The sequence below is a fragment of the Python bivittatus genome, unplaced genomic scaffold (genome assembly GCF_059951505.1).
Source record: "Python bivittatus isolate LINGU-HERP-01145 unplaced genomic scaffold, Pbiv_v1 ctg000700_np1212, whole genome shotgun sequence".
Classification (NCBI taxonomy): domain Eukaryota; kingdom Metazoa; phylum Chordata; class Lepidosauria; order Squamata; family Pythonidae; genus Python; species Python bivittatus.
Window position 1 is genome coordinate 70,148,393 of NW_028277098.1, and position 17,998 is coordinate 70,166,390.

Below are 17,998 nucleotides of genomic sequence, written 5' to 3' on the forward strand. Positions count from 1 at the left end.
ATAGTATAATGTATGTTGACAAACCACTCATTTGAAAAAGAGGCAGCCTGCTTGACTTCTTAAATAATTAGTGCTGCAATATTTGAGGGGAAATTGTGCCACAGTTTTCTTAAGAAAATGGGTAAGCAAAACTATGTAGTAATTTATGTTGAAAGAATAAACAAATGTAGGACACCTACACCTTAACTAGTCTAAAACAATGTTGCCCAAATACTGTGAGGAAAAACAATCAGTTTGCTATCGTTTTGAATTTACAGGAGAGCAATCAAAATGAAACTCAGAATAAAAAATGAAATGCATGTGGGGATCTTGCACAGCTCTGTGATATCTACTATAACATATGTGCTCTACCATAACATGTCTTAGCACAGTCTTCTTTCATCCCCAAAACATTATCTTTTATTGCAAAACACAATGAGTATATCTGAGAAAGGAAACTGGTACATGCAATACATCTTATAAAGTTAGCTAACAAAAAACCCCTGCCGTTACATTTATTTCAAATTATTTTTATTAGACTTTTGCATCAACTTCAGTAGAGAAACAATGATAAAAATGCATTAAGAAAACAGACCAAACTAAATATGTTTCAATAACATCAACTGCTAATAACATTTACACAATGACTACATGGGAAAGTTACTTAATTCCCCATGAAAACAGCTTGATCCATCGTGCTGCTAGATAGCAGAAACATTGGAAAGGAGTACTATATTTACATTTTTATCAACATTTGAAGAATTAATGAAGTCTTTTGCACAAACTCTAAAATACACATTTCAAGGGGTGAAAATACTAGTTATGTACAACTACTGCAATAGACAGTAATGTATTCTTAAATAAAAGAATGGATTCCACAAAGGGAATCTGCAAAGTAAGCATACAGCTATTTTTGGATGCTGTATCTTTCTGGTCTTGCTTGATCCATGCAGATTTCCTGGGAAGAACGAAGCCCAGTTCTCCAGCAGATACAATGCACTACTCCCGAAAGACAGTGAAGGGTCTGGAACTCAGTATAATCATCCCCATGGTTACTGAGAATTTGTATTAAGCAGGACAGAGCATCTATTAGATGCATAATGTGCCCATGGCTTTCCAAAGGACAAAACTAGGAGAAGCTGCTCTTCAAAATAAGGTTTAATAAGTGCTTTTTAAAGGCTCCTCAATTTATTTGCTCCTTCTCCTATAATAAGGCACTGCTTTACAAGTTTGCAGTGTCATAGTGCTGAGGTAGCCCATATATCTCTGTGTGTTTTAATAAGTGCTGTTTCTTCCTGAAGGCTTTTGGGAGAATCTCACCCTACAGCCTCCACATCTTTCTAAAACTGCTGCCTCTAGTATCTTCATAATGATAATTTGTTAGTATTAAGAAAGGCTGCATTCCTTAACACAGTTGAGAAATTAAGTGAGGATGTCAAATTTCAGTCAATGAGGCAATAGCACAATTCAAAGAGCGTATACCTCACAAACATCAAAATGTCACCCATGTATCCCTGCAGTGTATCATCAGGAACATCTCATACTAAGTATCACATAATTGCTGATTCAGTGAACATGAAAGAGAAGCTGTGGGCTGGTTCTCATGGATTTGGGGGCAAGCTTTGGGCCATTCTCAGCATGTCTGACTTGGTCCTCTCAGTGAATCAACTCAGAAAATGTGTATGCCAATAGTATACATATATAATTTACATACTATAGAAAAATGTAGTCCAAGAATTAATCCTGTCCAACATTCAAGGTACAATGTTCCTGAGATATAATTCAGTGCAAGGGACTCCCCACCAAAATGACACTGGAAATGCTGAGATCAGGAGGATAGAGCTGTGGTGTTCTTAAAGGCACTGGTAAGTTTTTGTACACATCATCAATATATTTAATTCCGACCTGCATTTCAAACACACATTCTTTTATTATTTTTAAGGAGCAGATGACCTTAGGACAGGTGTAACGATTACATTCATAAAAATAAATACAGTGGGATGCAAGGAAATAGGAACTCACTAAAAATGAATAATCTTCACGTCTGATTTTAATTTCAAAGCTCTACTTACAGAACTGGCATTCTGCCCTGTTCCCCAAAAGGCACTTAAAGATAAAGAAGCAGCCAAGCAATAGTAGATAACATTTTGGAAGCAAGACTTCCAATAGGTTTTTCCAATAGCAAGAAGGCAACAGCAAAAAGTTGCCAGCCCTCCAATACAAAATTTTTAAAAAGCAATGGCATAGATGTATAGATGTATGGCTCTGCTGCTCTGCTTTTCCAGGACCAGACAGTGTGTGCATCTTCCAATCCATCTTCATAGCTACCATATCCTCCCACCCACCCTTCATCCTGGTGTTAAAGCCACAATTTATTTATTAGTGTTGTTCAGCAAGGAGATCCGAGGTCTGCAAAGGACAGCCATTTCATAAAAATCGCAAATGGCGATCAGCAGACAGTTTGGAACCATTTCTGGCCTGGTACTTGTTTGATATTATCATTTTTGGGCTAGCACAGGGAGTTGGTGTCCTTTTCCAGCATAAAAATGCAACTACCAGAATGAAGTAAAATAGAGCTCTCCTTTCAACCTATTATTTACATAATACAGCTCACCTGTTTCTTCTACAACCCAGATAAGGAGAGAAAAACAATAAAAATGAGAAAGCAGGAGCACAAGTTAAGCAGGATTTGTCTTCTGCTCCTGATTGGGAAAACTTGGAACACAGAAGATTTTCCAGTCTTTCCCAAAGATTTTCCCAAACTTATCGATACTAGTCTCTGCCAGTTACATGGACTGACATGAAGCAGCTTCACGAAGTACTCTGAAAAGCTGGAATACAGAATAGGGAAGCAGCGCAACAGCATTGCCATATGCTTATGTGTGATCTAGCTGAATGAGCCCTGAGTCTGCATGAAACACAGGATGACAAATGCAAAAGACAGGGAACAAACCAGAGCTGAGGACAATAGGACAGGCTGATCTCTACAAAGACTCAGAAATTACTGATTTTTCTAATGTCTATTTCACATCCTGCTGTTTCCATTTTTAAATTGCTTCTGGTCTCATTTGAGAATGGCTAGCATTATAATGGAAGAGATAGTCTATTCTTAAGGAGATATTATTTAAAAAGAAAAACTAACAAATATGGGGAAATCATTAAAGCAGGTTCCGTTCTAAGTCCTTCCATCTTCTTTTTCCTCTGGAATAGAAATTCCAAGAAGACATCGTTTTCAAAACAGAAAATTAGCAGAAATTCCTCTTTAAGTCCAGAGTCGCAATATTATGATAGTTCATACCAATGACATTTTTTAAAATAAAGGTGACTACATCTTTATTTCTGTTTCTGTTAAACTGCAAATTCCTGGCAAGAACTACTTGCAGAGCTGATGAAACTGCTTCCCAAATAACATGGTAGACCACTTAGGTACTCGGATTTCTAGTGATGTCTTCTCCATGATGAGGCCCTCACCTGAACTTCAGGAGCTGCCAGCACCCAATGGGCCTCTAGCACAGGTAGGTGAATTGTGCATTTGATACATTTCCTTAGCTATATTCCCTATCACTTCAGCTATGTTCTAATGGGTCCAAATATTTTACCTGGGCCAAGTAGTAGAAACAGTCAACTGAAATTTGTTGGAGAGATGGGGTATACACATAATATATGTTTGAGAGAAAAAAGGGAATAACTCATGTAACTTGGGGCTTCTCTCTCTCTCCCTTTCTCTCTCTCATATACATATACATACACACACTTGAGTGCACACTGAACTTCAAATGAAGGCCCTGATAAGACAGGCTTCCCCTGAAATCATACGTTTTGAATATATTTTGATGAAAAATGTGCATGGAGCACATAATTAAGACAGTTTTTTAAATTAACATTTGAAAATTTCCTAACTTTTTTTAGATAGCCTATTTCTGTTTAAAAGAAAATAAAACTACTGAATAAAAAGAGACAGAAAGACTGAATAATTGCTTGAGTTCTAATTCCTAAAACTATAGCTTGTCAGAAAATGGGCCAGGTATTTAAAAGTTCCCACAATGCACTTCCCATTCAAGTAAGTGGTAAACCCCATTGATTGTAATATATTAAAACTGCACCACAGTGATTTTCCTCTGGCTAGCTAAATTAATTCTGCCAGGTTATTTTTCAATACACAACTTAGTAGAAATAAATATAAACAATACAAAGCACAGTTATAAGCTGTAAACTCTCCCCTGAGGTATTTTAAGAATATTGATCATTTCTACATTTATCCAGTTTTAGACAGCTAAGCCATGACTAGATAATAGCTTGATGTAGTTAAAATAACATGCAGTAATTTGATTTTCAGAGACAATAAACAAAAACAGACTGTAGTAAAGTACATCTGCCCACCTCTCAATGCTTTAACTGAAGTTCTGTAGCCAGAACACCAGGGCAGGGTCTTAATTTTGAACCCTCTGGTTTTGGCATGCGCTTTCTGGCAGGAACAAATTTCTAGCAGAACAAATAGCTTCTCTTTGAGCACTACGTGTCTGCATTGACTTCTAGTGGTCCGAGAACAAAGATAAAGCAAAAGGTAAACAGTCCGAAATTGACTTTCAAACTGCATTGAATTCTGAAGGTTAGTTTGGCTGACACCACATTCTCAGCTACAGGATGTAGGGCAACTTTAAACAAGTAGAGCTTCTCATCTTTCAGTCTAATCTTTCTGCTCCTTCCCAAACAAATATATTGCTGCACACAGTTCAAACATCTACAGTGAAGCTTAGTATGAATTCTGTGTATGAAATGGTTGCACAACTGTCACAATCACTGGTTATTGTTCTTGACATTAATGACAACTACCCTTCCTCCTTATCTTTAAATGTAATGCTGAACATTTGTTCATGGTCTTTAGGGGCTGTGTGCTCCTATACACATAATCCTATTCTGAAGCGCTCGTCTCATGCTTTTAAAGTTTGATTTGAACTTCAAAACGCAGCATAGCTGCCTTGCTTATTTGTGGATGGGCACATTATTTCAAGAACATTTTAAAAAAATATGCATATATGCATACACAGATTGAGTTAAGTTTTACCTAAAGTTAAGAAATTTTGACAAGTATTGATTTCAATGAAAGAATGAAGCACATGGTTAACTTTGACTGGAACATGAAAATAATAAATATTATTTCTATATTAGGTATGTACTCCTCCATTGTGTGAAGTCAGCATGCAATTGCTGGAATGTATAAAAGGTTGCAAACAGCAGAATATTATTATGATCTCTGCAGCAAATAATTAAGCTGCAGTCCTAAGTGCACCAATGAGAGAGTAAGTCCCAGTGAACAGGTATTGCTTTTGCATCAACATACTTCAAGGGATATGCTACAATGGCATGAGAGGATATGGTGTGCATTTGGGGATTGAGTGTTCATCATAGTAACTGTATAAAATAGTTTGGGCATCAGTTTTAGATTATGCTGAAGCAATTTTTGGGGCCCAGATTAAAAATAATTAGGACAATATTAGATTGATGCTAAAAGATAGCATTTGGAAAAAAAACCCAAGCAAGAAACAGTTTTTTGAGTGGAATTAAGTTCCTCATCAAGGATGACCTGTGCATGTTTTAACCCTATTTAAAAACATGACTACCACAGGATGCCTCAGCCCCGATAAAACTTTATATTGAACCTATAGCTTTAACTGATCTCTGCTGGTTTGATACTACCTCTTGGTCTTTGCTCTGCTTTTCTTTAAAAAGCCCAGAGAGCTCCCTATCAATCTCTATCATATAAACCATTCTGCATATAAATAAATATATAAATAGAACACAGACAGACAGATAGAATCTTCCAAGGGGACAGCTGGCTAGGAGCAAAACACATTTTTTTAAATATAGTTTTTTTAAAATGAGACATTCCAAAAGACTGAATGAAGATAGGACGAGATATTTACTTTTCAATATCATTTTCCTAGAGGAATTTGCTTCTCCAAAAATGATCAGTAAAGAGAACCCCATTTTGAAAAACCTTTAACCTGGATACGCACCCAAGTGTGTGTATGTGCGTGCATAATATATATATTGCAGAAATATGCATGCAGATATAGACACTCACAAAACATACATATGGTCAAGGGAACTGTATATACAACTACAGTATATGTGCATCTGCACCAAAACAAGCAGACATTCTTGAATACAGAGATACAGGACCTATTCTTCCATACCTGTGCAAAGTCATACTTCAAATAAATTTTAGTTTTAGATGTCACTGTTGGCCTTGAAAAAGGCATTGTTAGCCTATCCTACTTGCTCACCTCAGAATTGTTTTAAACTTTTAAATGCAACCACAGGAAACTCTTGAACTCACCAAACATCCCCTTTTTCTGTCAGTTGATTAACACTCTAATTAAAAATGGATTACAATTGTTAAGCTGAGTGGGCAAGCACTTCTTCAGAACTGTGTTGAAGCCTTTGTTTCAGTCCTGGGTTGAAAATAACGTGATGCAGGAGGAGTTCTAAAGCATGTCTCTTGTGTTTCGGATTGCACAGCAAAGGACCATGCTGAAGACCATGCCAAAGATCTGGAAGATGAGAGCATTATTTTAAAGAATGCACCATTTGCCGCTATGGGTAACCTTTCAGAGAATTTGAGTGGTTGTTCTCAGGACAGAACAGAAGATGTTCACTAGCCATCTTCTTCAAGATCACAGTAGGATGGTACAAGTTTTTTGTAAGTTTTTTCCCCTACTTTTCAGAAAAAAATGTGGAATACCCAGATACTGTATCTACCTGATTCTATTTTATTCCTGTTTATTCTTATTTTATTCCTGTTATTTATATTATGCCCCCAGCCAGGCCCATGCTGAATTATTCTGAGTGGTACATAAAACTCCATCTGGACTTTGCTTTGATTCCTGATCTAATGCCCCTATCCCAGAATCTTACTATGTAATGTAATGAAGCAGTATATGGAAGATTACAGTTTGAAGGAAATCCTCACATATCCAAGATTCTGCTCTTGGTTGCATGGGAGCAATTAACATGCATGGTTTTTTTTCTAAAACGAACAACCACTGCCATTTACAGAGAAGGAGCAGGATTGTGACTACAGTTGGCTCACTGAATATCTTGCATCACTTCTAGAGCAGTGTTTCTCAACCTTGGCAACTTTAAGATGTGTGGACTTCAGCTCCCAGAATTCCCCCAGCCAGCATGCCAGTTGAAGTCCACACATCTTAATGTTGCTGAGGCTGAGAAATACTGTCCTAGAGAAGACTTTGCTAAATAGCAATGTGTTGAGCCATCTGAGGTCCATGCAAGGGACGCTTAAAGTGATTCTTAGTTCTCTTTAGCCACCTGCTATAATCTCAATGGCTTGGAAAGATTTCACGTTTGTGTAAATACATTGATGATGATGACGACAATAGTCAATGCAATCAGAGAATTACTTACTGTGATTCCAGCAATTCCAATCCCAACAATGCCAAGTAAATGAAGATTGAAATTAACAAGAGTCTCTATTTCAGTCAGACAGTTCTGTTAAAGACATGAAAGACATTAAAGTCTTCAATCCTTTCCTAAATCTACTAAGTATGAATTCTCACAACCATCTCTACCTGGGGCAGATACGTTTTTATCCAGCACCTTGTTACCACCTTTTCCTCTTTGCAGCTCCTTTCTCTGGTTCTAAGCGATGCTGGAACATACTTCCTACCCCAGTTTCTTCTGTGTTATGCTAAGAATAATAACTTCAGCAGTGCCCCCGGAACAGCCAACACTGTCTCTGGCTGTATCCTCTGCTCCATTCTTCCTTTTGTTGCTTTTGCTGTAGCTGGAATGCAAACCCTGAGCTGCCAAATATATGAGGTGGGATTCATTTGAAAGATGCAGGCTTCCCAAAACACAACTGCAAAACACTTGAACTTGTGTAGTATCTTAAGTATTTGGCAGTTTTGTCCAATCAAGATCTCATGTCCCTCTCCTACTATAGAAACACTTGGCCCTCATGCCATATATAATTTCATTTAAATTATATACCCTCCATTTAAATCAATTCAGTTTGTGAAAATTATATTCAAAAGCTGATTTAATGCAAGGATTTTTTTCCCCAATGAAAAAGGATTGACAACATTATGTACAAAGATGGAAAAATACTGAAATACTGACAATGGAGGAGGGGATTGTGAAGATGATGGAATTTGGGGAAATGGCAAAATTGACCTGTTTGATCAGTGATAAGACAATGAGTTCTTTTATTAAAGACTGGAAACCTCAGACTTTTTGCTGAAAATGGAAAGAAGGGAATTATGTAATTTTAATGAGGGAGGAAAGAGACTAAGTTTGTTTGTAACTGCTGTAAAGAAGATCGGACATCGCTTCTTTATGTATCTTTTCTATTTGTATTTTCACACTTTTTGTATCTTTTTTTTTTTACTGTTTACTCTTTAATCTTACTGTTTATTATTTCACTTTTTTTTACTTTTGTGAAAATCTTTAATAATTTTTTTTTTTAATTGATTAACAACAAAGTGGCCTTTCTTAACTTTGCTGCTGTTCCCTCTTATCTATATAGCAAAACAGCCTTAGTTCATTGAGACGGTTATATACATTGGCATCTGCAGAATACGACGGTTTCATTGGGATGGTACAAGTGTCACAATGTCAGGATGCAAGCTGTGCCCCTTAGGTATTGGATGCAAGCTTCCTCATTTGCCTCCGCTGCAGATGCCTGTGACTTCATTCTCTTCCTTCCCTGCTACAGCTTCTGCCTCTCCAAGTCATACAAGTGAGATCTTCCAGGTCTATACGCAATTTGTGTATGAATAAAAATACTGGACTAGAGAATTGCACTGTATCACGTAGTGGTGAGGCATGCATGCATGAGCTATTTCTGCAAACAGGAAGATCAGTGAAAAGGAACTGAACTATATGGCACACATTATCCATGACATTCACGTAACTTATTTTCATTGAAAATAAAATTAGACTGTCAACTATGTGTTTGTCTGGTTTATCTTGTTTGAACTGGCTATGAAAGTTCAGGTACTGTATCCAAAATTGGTTAGGTCTGCTATCTAATTCTATTTGGCCCCAGCTCTAAGTGGCCTCTAAAGAGGAAGACAGCCAGAAGCTGTGGCTCAAGAACACAGATCAGACTAAGCCAACTCTCTCAAGAAGCCATTTAATAAGGGTGAGGAAACCAACATGGTCTGTATATACTGCAAGCTGCATGCATAATCTAGGCATCCTCACATATACATGGTTTGTATTAACCTATACGTCAGCCAACAATAGAATGTACGTAATTCATTTCTTTTTTTAAAAAATTAAACAGCAAACTATGGACATGATTGTACTGTGGACTTTAACCTTCTCTTCTGCTTTATGATCTTGATGAAGATCACTCACAGACACTGGTACTCACTATGGAAGCAAAGTTTCATTGGCATGAAAAGTAGATTAAAAAAAAAAATTCTGCTGAGATTTTTCATTCGTTGAAAACCAGGAAATTGTAATGACCAGTTCTGATATCCTGGGAGGTTGCACACAACTAGGAAGGGCAGAGGAAGCAAGCTGGCTGCAATAAATACTGCTTACTTTATTTTGCAGTCTTGTTCAGATATATGAACGTGTATATAATTTGCAAAGCAAACAAATTGCTTTAAAGTCATCCTACTGGCATCCTATTTTGGTGCCAAATGGCTCCTGTCCAGACCATCTCATCTGGGTCCAGACACGATATTCCCACCATGTCTCACCCCATTCCTAGGCTATTTTTGGCTTTGCTGTCAGAATGACATGACAGTTAGAGTCACTTACTTTGGGCGACTCAAGGTCTTTTGGACAGGTGGGCTTGACTTGAGCGTCACTGTCTTTTCCACAGCATTGAAGCTGGGAGGAGAGAGATAACACATTACAAATCTTCCAAAAATAATCATTTTCAAATCTACAGCATACCATACAAACCCAGAAAACCCAAAATATGTTTACTCCAATTATATCATTCAAAGTTTATACTTGATTACAAAGCATAACATGTATTAATAATTTCAATCCAATTTGTGGATGTGGAGGAACCATCTCCAATTCAAACTTACCAGATTTGAGTACTATGGATGTGAGGGCCACTTAGGTCTGGGGTTATTCTATCTTTAACCTTGGGTAGGGTAGCAATTCTCCGTTCAAGAGCTGTGTGCAATCTGGGGGCCTTCCTGGACTTTTAACTCTTGCCTGATGAGCAAGTGGCAGCTGTGGCCAGGAAAGCCTTTGCACAGCTTCATCTGGTGTGCCAGTTGTGCCTTTTCTAGATTAGGAGGCCCTTCCAACAGTCACATTTGCCCTAGTCACCTCACGGCTTGATTTCTGTGACATGTCGTATATGAGGCTAACTTTAAAGACCGCTTGGAAGCTTCATCAGATCCAGAATGCAGCAAATGAGCTCTATGTTTGTAGTGCTATTGTGATAGTTTATTGTAAGGGTGAAGAGAAATAAACAATGTGCCCAATTTCCTCTCTGCTTTCCTGTATAAAATAGCCTCTTTTCTGTATTCTTGGGTATCTCATGGCTTGGTAAGGCCTCAGATTTTTAAAAGTGAGCTTATGATCTTCCCCCTTCAATCCCCCTGCCTCCAGCTGTTTCTCATTTCTGATGTAGCCTGGCTCAAGAGGGATATCTCTTCCTTTTAGAAAAGCTTTGCTAACTCCAGGGCCAGCCACTTCTGGCAGGGAGGGTTTGAGGTATGAGCTACCACTGTCTTACATAAACTATTGATAACCAACAGACAAGAGGTATAAACAATCAAAGACTTTTAGAAGTACAAGGATGAGCTTCAACACAGGCTTGCCCAGGAAATATGCTGTGCACTAGCCAGCATAATCAGAGGAACATTCAGCATCGTCTGTGATAAGGACGGGGCTCCTGACAGCTGAAAGAACATGAGTTTCTGTTCTGTATTCACATTCCTCTATTGAATGTTGCTGTTTCTTGGTTTTTGCTTTATCTGTGAATATGTCCTGTAAATTAAACTTTGCAGTTAAAGTTATTCTTTCAGTCTATTTTGTCCAAAAAATCATCTCAGCTTCTATTGCATTTGCGGGTTTGTCCATTTTGAATCCATGAACCTGCTACCCACATTTTTTGTGGCAAAGCAACATGCTGTTTGGAATCTTACAGCATTGGAAACAAAGGAATTAGTGGTTCTTCCTGAATATTAGCTGCGGAGTGGCAGTACAGTATTATATGGTAGAATCAGGTTGGATTGGATTAAGTTCAGTTTCCAACAAAGTCTCTTAAGCTAAATGAACTCAAGGTCAGCCAAGCACACAAAAGAAACAACCACAGCCAGGATTATGGACTGTTCCACTCCAAATATGAATGGGCTGTCTTGGGCCTTCCCTCAGTCTTGCCCTATGCCATGGATTTACTTACCACAACTATTTAAAAAGGAACAATAAATGGTCACATGTGTGGTAAGAGTTTATTTTAAACTTGGCATTATGGTTGCTTCTGTGGTTAATAAAACTGAAAGCCTGCCAAAGGAATGAGGCAGAGGTCAACTGACAGGCTAAATGAGGCTTGCCACTGTAGTGTGAAGGAATCCACATATTTAAGAGTCAAATAAATACTTAGGTCATGTGAGTTCTACGCATGTCAATCCTGGCTTCAATGCAGACTTGAAAATGGTGGACTAAGACTGGAGAGGCCCACTTATTTTATATAACTGAAAACAAAATAAACATTTACTTACTTACTCACTTTACAATTTTATATGCTTCCCGCTCTCATTTTCTGGCTCAAGGAAACTTCCAAATTGCCATATATATATATATATATATATATATATATATAATATATATTATATAATATATATATAATAATATTATATATAAATATAATTTATAATTATATATATTAAATTATATAATTTATATATTTATAAATATAAATATATAATATATAATATTATATATAAATATAATAAATAAATAAATAAATGAAAGTCTGGGAGCCAATTCATTGCAGTGTTGTTTGTCTGCAGCCTATTTTTTTTTCTATTGCTTTATATGTGCAAAATGGAAGATAGACTTTTGCACATGGTGAAGTGAGGTTTTTAATACTTAGGTCTTTGACTTACCAGCACTCTGGTTAGAAACTTCAGAGAAAAGCCTTCCACTTTCCCTTTCAGTCAGTGTTTGGGAGACTGCACCCAGCACTTTAGTCAGAGGGGAAAGAGTGACTATTTGCATAATTTCTAAGGACTAGGGTTTCTTTTTCTTTTCTTTTACAAGAAATGGTTCTGAGCCACAGACCACACTTTGGGAAACATTGATCTAGGCCCTGCTAAGGAAAAAGTAGACATAGCTATTGATGACAGAAATAAACATGGAGGACTTGTAAAACATATCTCACCATAGATATGAGTAAAACAGACTATACAGGCAGTCTTGCAAATACCAAGAGAATTATAATAAATATTTTTTAAAGGAATGGTGGTGGAAATAGTTTATATTTGCTATCATGACTTTCTTTGAGAATGACTATAATAAATCAATATGGTCTCCATCCCAAGACACTCATTATCCCTTCCTGCCAATGATGCCCACAGTCCTTCCAAGATATTGCATGTGATTTAATAAGACTTCAGCTCTTTACTAGGGTCTTCCAGTAGGAATCTCATGAAATATTGCCATATTTCCAAATTTAGGGAGATTTAGAAGGATGTGTATACCAAGGCCTGGAAAGGTTGCTGACAATTATAGCAAATTAAGAAATCACAGAAAACTAACTTTAAAAGACTTTGAAATCAGGTGTCACATAGAATCTTGCCTGGATTCAGTAGGAAGAAAAATTCCAGAAAGGGAAAGACAAACATTACACAAATTGAATCCTAGGATTCATTACCAAATAGTGGTATTCTGAAACCATCTAAAAGCAACATTGGTGAGCAAAATATCTGAATTCATATTACTCACTGCATCATGAAATGTGATGAGTGTTTTGTTTTTGCTTTGATCATTGATGTAGTTTTCATAAGCTTCCTCATAGATAGCTTGGACTTCACTGACTGCCTGCAGAAATAACAACCACAACAACAGACATCCTAATTAGATATGAAGGGTAGTGGGGAAACCAGCAGAGGTTCAGTTACAGGAAACCAGCAGAGGTTCAGTTACAGGAAATTCAGGGCTTCTCTCCAGTCCTCTGGTTGTTCTACCACTTGAGAATATACAGAAGATGGATGGAGGTAAGAATGAAGCAACAAAGAGGGCTACAGTCAAACTTAGGGTAGAAAGCTTTAGCTATTTACAGACAGACATGTCAAAGATCGAACCCACAGCACTTTGGGGGCACAAGAAAGCAAGCTCTAGGCTTTGGCTGTGGTGCAGCATGACTGGTGAATGGGGCATGGCTGATAGGATGCAAAAGGAAATTGCCTGGGCAGGTTGGGCCATTTCATACAAAACATTGCTACACAAATGACAGAGTATGCTGTTGGGAAATATCAGATCTTAGCCTAGGAAGCAAAAAAAAGTTCTCCAAAAAAGGCAACAGAAAACCTTTTCTATATATTTGCCAAGACACATCCATGAAGTCACCAGGACTTAACTCTAAGGAGATTTTACCCTTTTAAACTATCTTTCAGTTAAAGATATTTAGGACAGCACACAACAAGCATTTCACTTACCGTCTTCTTGCCCAGAAAAGCAAAAACCCCTGCAGTGATTTCAGCGGCAAAAATCACCAACAAGCAAGTAAAAAACTACAACAGAATGGAGATAAGATTAGAGGTTAAACTTTTATGGAATCTTGAAAGCAACATGTAAATCCTTTCTCTGAGGTTGAGAAATAGTGGTTTTAATAACAGAAATACCTTATATAGGCCAAGGATAAAGGGGCAAAGGGGAGGTTCTAGTTCAACTCCTTAAATCAGGATAATTTCACACTTCAAGGAAAGGGTGGAACAAAGAAATTATCAAAGAGGTGCTTCTAACACTGCAATATATCCAGAGCCTTTGCGACAGAATTCTCTGTATACTTTGCTCAAGCAGTAAGTCCCACAACATTCAAAGAGGATGCATTCTGGTAAGTGAATATAGAATTGCAAATTAATGCTTCATGAAATCCTATACCCACTTAAATAGAAGTAGGCCCTGTCAAACTGAATGTCAGTTACTTCTGACTATGACTTCTGGGGCATTACGGGAAGATAATAAAGGGACTTCTAAGTTATTGCATTTATATGAAAGCTTTACATGCTCCACCTTCCTCTTTTCTCCAATGTACAGCAAATTGGTTTCAATATAGGTGTCCTGGCTTAATAAACTATAATTTATTCAGCTGGGGATGATGTCAGATCCACCCACTCTTTTTAAAAAATCTCTCTTCCTTTTATGCCAACTTTGATCTGCTTTCTGTTATGTCAAAAATAGTTTTGTTTTAATGCCAGTTGGCTAACCATGATCTTAAATTACAGTTTGATATTTGTATTTAAAAACAGATTTCCCTGTTTTGGACTTGGAATGAAACAAAATACAAATACTTTAGCAAAGGGAGAACCTGGGACCTTATACTAATGTTTGGCTTAATGAACAATGATTGACTAAATTTTGCATTTGAGAGGGGCCTGACGTCACCTTGTTGTACATGTCCATTACTTACTGCTCCAAGCAGGCACTGAGACTCCCGTGCTGCTCCGCAGCACCCAAAAAATCCTACTATCATCATCAGCACTCCTGCACCCACCAGCACATACAGTCCTGTAAGGAAAGACAGAATTACCACGTTATTTCCAAACTCCTATCTGTTATTTTTGTCACCAGGGAGACCCACAAGTCAGTTAATTACTAGAGTCCTGGTTTCTTGTAAAGGAATCATTCTAAGCTATCCAGTTACACTGACTACCAGGAAGCACCATGGGACTGGTTTCATCCTCACTGGGACTCTTCAGATGCAGGTTATTGTATGTGGTTCATATCCTCTATTGGGAACTGAACGCATGAACCTTTGCACTTTAGATGACTATATGCAGTGCACTGACTATATGCAGTCCTGGTGCTCAGTGGTAGCAAGAGGGGATATCTAGAAGCTCTCAGAAAGTATATACAATCTACCTACCTAGAGCAGAGAGGTACGTGGGGGCATTTTATAATGTAACATTTGTATCTAAAACTGTTATCATCTTCAGCCAACAGAGCTGGGAAAGGCTATTACAGGTAGCCTTCCTTTAGTGAGTGCCTCATTTAGCTACCATTCGCAGTTACAACGGTGATGAAAAAGTAACTTTATAACCAATTTATGATCTTCACAGGTCTGTAAAGCAAAGGAAAGCTGAAGTAAAATCATAAGCACAGTAGTGGTTTCACTTAGTGACTGCTTCATGTAACAACCAAGTTGCTGACTCCAACTGTAATCAAAATAAATAAGACTGCACTGTGAAAAAGTTCACAAAACTTTCTCTGCCCAATGCTAGCCTGAGCTGAATGTGGAGGTCTCTGAATGTAGGCTGGGACTACATGTGCTGTAGGGGTGCAAGCTTCCCAACACAACCTCCCAGGACACAGCTGAATTCTTGATGCCTGGTTGTAGGCCAATTTCCTTGCAATTCAATGAAGATTTGAAATATAGCTCTGTTCTGATTGGGTAGCAGGGCCTCTGTAACTTTACACTGACCCAAAGGCTTGAGAGAGAAAAGGTTGGAAAATGATTGTGTGGTGTGTCACATACTACCATGTGGCGAAAATAAACTGGGGAACTAAGTATTGCATTGGCAGCCAGCTCTGTATTGCTCCTTCCTGCACCTCAAAAAAATATGGCTGTGAACAAAGCCAAGGGATATTTTTCATGTTCCTGCTCTGCACATATAAAATACAGCTAAGAACAACCCACTTTGTAGTTTTTCTTTGTAGTTCTGCTGGCTTCCATCTTTACACATTTTCTTAATGCTCTCACTGAATGGAACGGCGCATCTCAAACATTTCTCCAGCATCTTTTACCAAAGACTGTGTTACCCAGATTATTTAGGTGTGTCTCTTCAAAAACAAAATAAAACAAAAATAAAATGCCAAACCACTCTTCAGAGACAGAAAAGATGACAAGTTGGAAAGAAAAAGATAAAAAGTGAAATATTCAGGATAACTCAGAAATTATATAAACTAAATAAAGGCGCAAAATCTGTCTTGCAATAAAAAGTCAGCAAGATTCTTCTGAATAGAGCATGTGATTCCCTTTAAATTGGTTCTGAATATTCAAAGTGAGTTAATGGGTGGCCCAAACACTTCTTCCTAATAAGCAACAGCTCTAGTACTAAATGTTTCCGAAGCATAAAAGCATCAGGGGCTCACCAGAATACAATTTATGGACTTGGAAATGCATGATTATTAATAATTAACTGGTTTGAAATGAACAACTTCATGCACAATTTTAGGAATCGAATGGTTCAGCAACCCGCTTTAGGAAATACAGTAACCATCTTCCAAAATTATACAACTTGGTCAAGAAACAGCTGCTGTCAAGCTAATGGCAAATCTTGTTTGCACTCATCAAACTTCTGAGAGCCCATTTCAACTTTCAATTTGCAATTATTCTGAATGTCACCGCACAAAGGTTCATATTTTCCTGCTGTTAATCACACTGAATGGAAATATGAAGACAGTTGACTTGAGAGTCCACAAGGTAGAAATGTGGGTGATTATCCAAAAAGACCTTTTGAGGCTGGGGGTAAAAGAGATACAAGGCTCAACTGCTCCACAAGAGGGCACAATATGTCCACTCTTTAAGAGGTTGTTTTCAAGCTTTTTATTTTGTAAAGGAGTTTGTTAAAAATATGTCATTCTTTCAAGGACTAAAGCTGCTGCCATAATACAGAGAATTTATTTTGATCCTTCAAAATAATTTTTTGTTCTATCCACATTATGCATAAGAATTATGCATGTTATTCACATTATGAATAAGAATTACTTTGAAAATGTCATGTAGAGACCTTTCTTAGCTAAATGCTTGCAACCTGAGTTTTGAAGCCAGTTCTAAAGCATGTGCTTGCTCTACTAGATATCTTTGGGTCTATGTACACCTTGCTATTTTCCAGAAAGTTCTGATCTTTGCAGGATAGACCACTTTTCTTTATATGGTTTTACCTCTTATCCTCTCTTTTCCTCCCAATTCCTCTGTGGAGTCAATGGCACAAGCTTCTTAATCACATATTCTCTCCCCCAGCTCCCCTTCTTTTTGTGTGCAATTGAAGACTATCAGGGACAAAACCCTGAGATGTGATAATTTGGCCAGATTTTTAAAAATATAACTTAGATATTATTTAAAATGTGATGAATCTTGGATAGCAGTTGTGGGTGCCATTTTTGAAGGTAACAGACATTTTCATGCAGGCATTGTACTGCCCTGGACCCTCGCTCTGATAAAGAATGCATTTTAAGTATTCTAAAATATACTCTGCCTTTTGCATGCTATAAACCAGGGAACCCAAACTATCAGCAATTTTATTTAACTCCAAGTACCTCTTTAAAGACAACTATGTAGCATGGCACTCCTTATATGGGAAGATTGGGTCAGTTTGAAAAATCTTGCTCCTCAGCCCTTCATTGTGGCCTCTGAGAATACATAAGTTCACCATCTGTGGTTTGAACACACTGTGAATGATGAAAACAAAATGTAGGGGTCCAAAAAGACTTTATCTTGTTTGAGTAATTTCTCTCATTCATATTTTCCAGATGATGTCACCATGGATGGAGGGAGGGATGCAATTCAGTACCAGGCTCTATTAGAACTTTGCAAGGCAGGGTCAAACCTCTTCAAGAGGGCTAATTTCTCCACTCTTTTTATTCTCTGGAGGCAGCCCTCCACACAGCATCAGACCCCTGGTCTTCCAGGAGAGAATGTGTTCAGCAAGGTCAGTGGGATTCCTGTTGCTTCCTGTTAGCAAGCCTTAACAGGAAGCTTTGCCTAAAGAGGACAGTTTGGCTCAGTGACTCACACAAGTGAAATGCTAACAGCTCTACCAGCGAAGGACAGCCTGGTAACTCTTTTGAGTGGACA

At 37.8% G+C, this 17,998-nt stretch overlaps 1 protein-coding gene across 1 annotated transcript in view; it reads right to left on the reverse strand.

Annotated features, from left to right (window-relative positions):
* Positions 1-260: 260 nt before the first annotated feature.
* Positions 261-17,998, reverse strand: part of TSPAN2 (tetraspanin 2) — a 55,781-nt gene continuing 38,043 nt past the window's right edge. Inside the window, exons 3-8 of the mRNA XM_007428923.4 lie at positions 14,612-14,709; positions 13,638-13,712; positions 12,925-13,020; positions 9,772-9,843; positions 7,405-7,488; positions 261-6,533 (exon numbers count right to left, since the gene is read on the reverse strand). Of these exons, the coding sequence (XP_007428985.1) occupies positions 6,468-6,533; positions 7,405-7,488; positions 9,772-9,843; positions 12,925-13,020; positions 13,638-13,712; positions 14,612-14,709 (491 nt within the window). The 3' untranslated portion in view covers positions 261-6,467. The remainder of the gene's footprint in view (positions 6,534-7,404; positions 7,489-9,771; positions 9,844-12,924; positions 13,021-13,637; positions 13,713-14,611; positions 14,710-17,998) is intronic.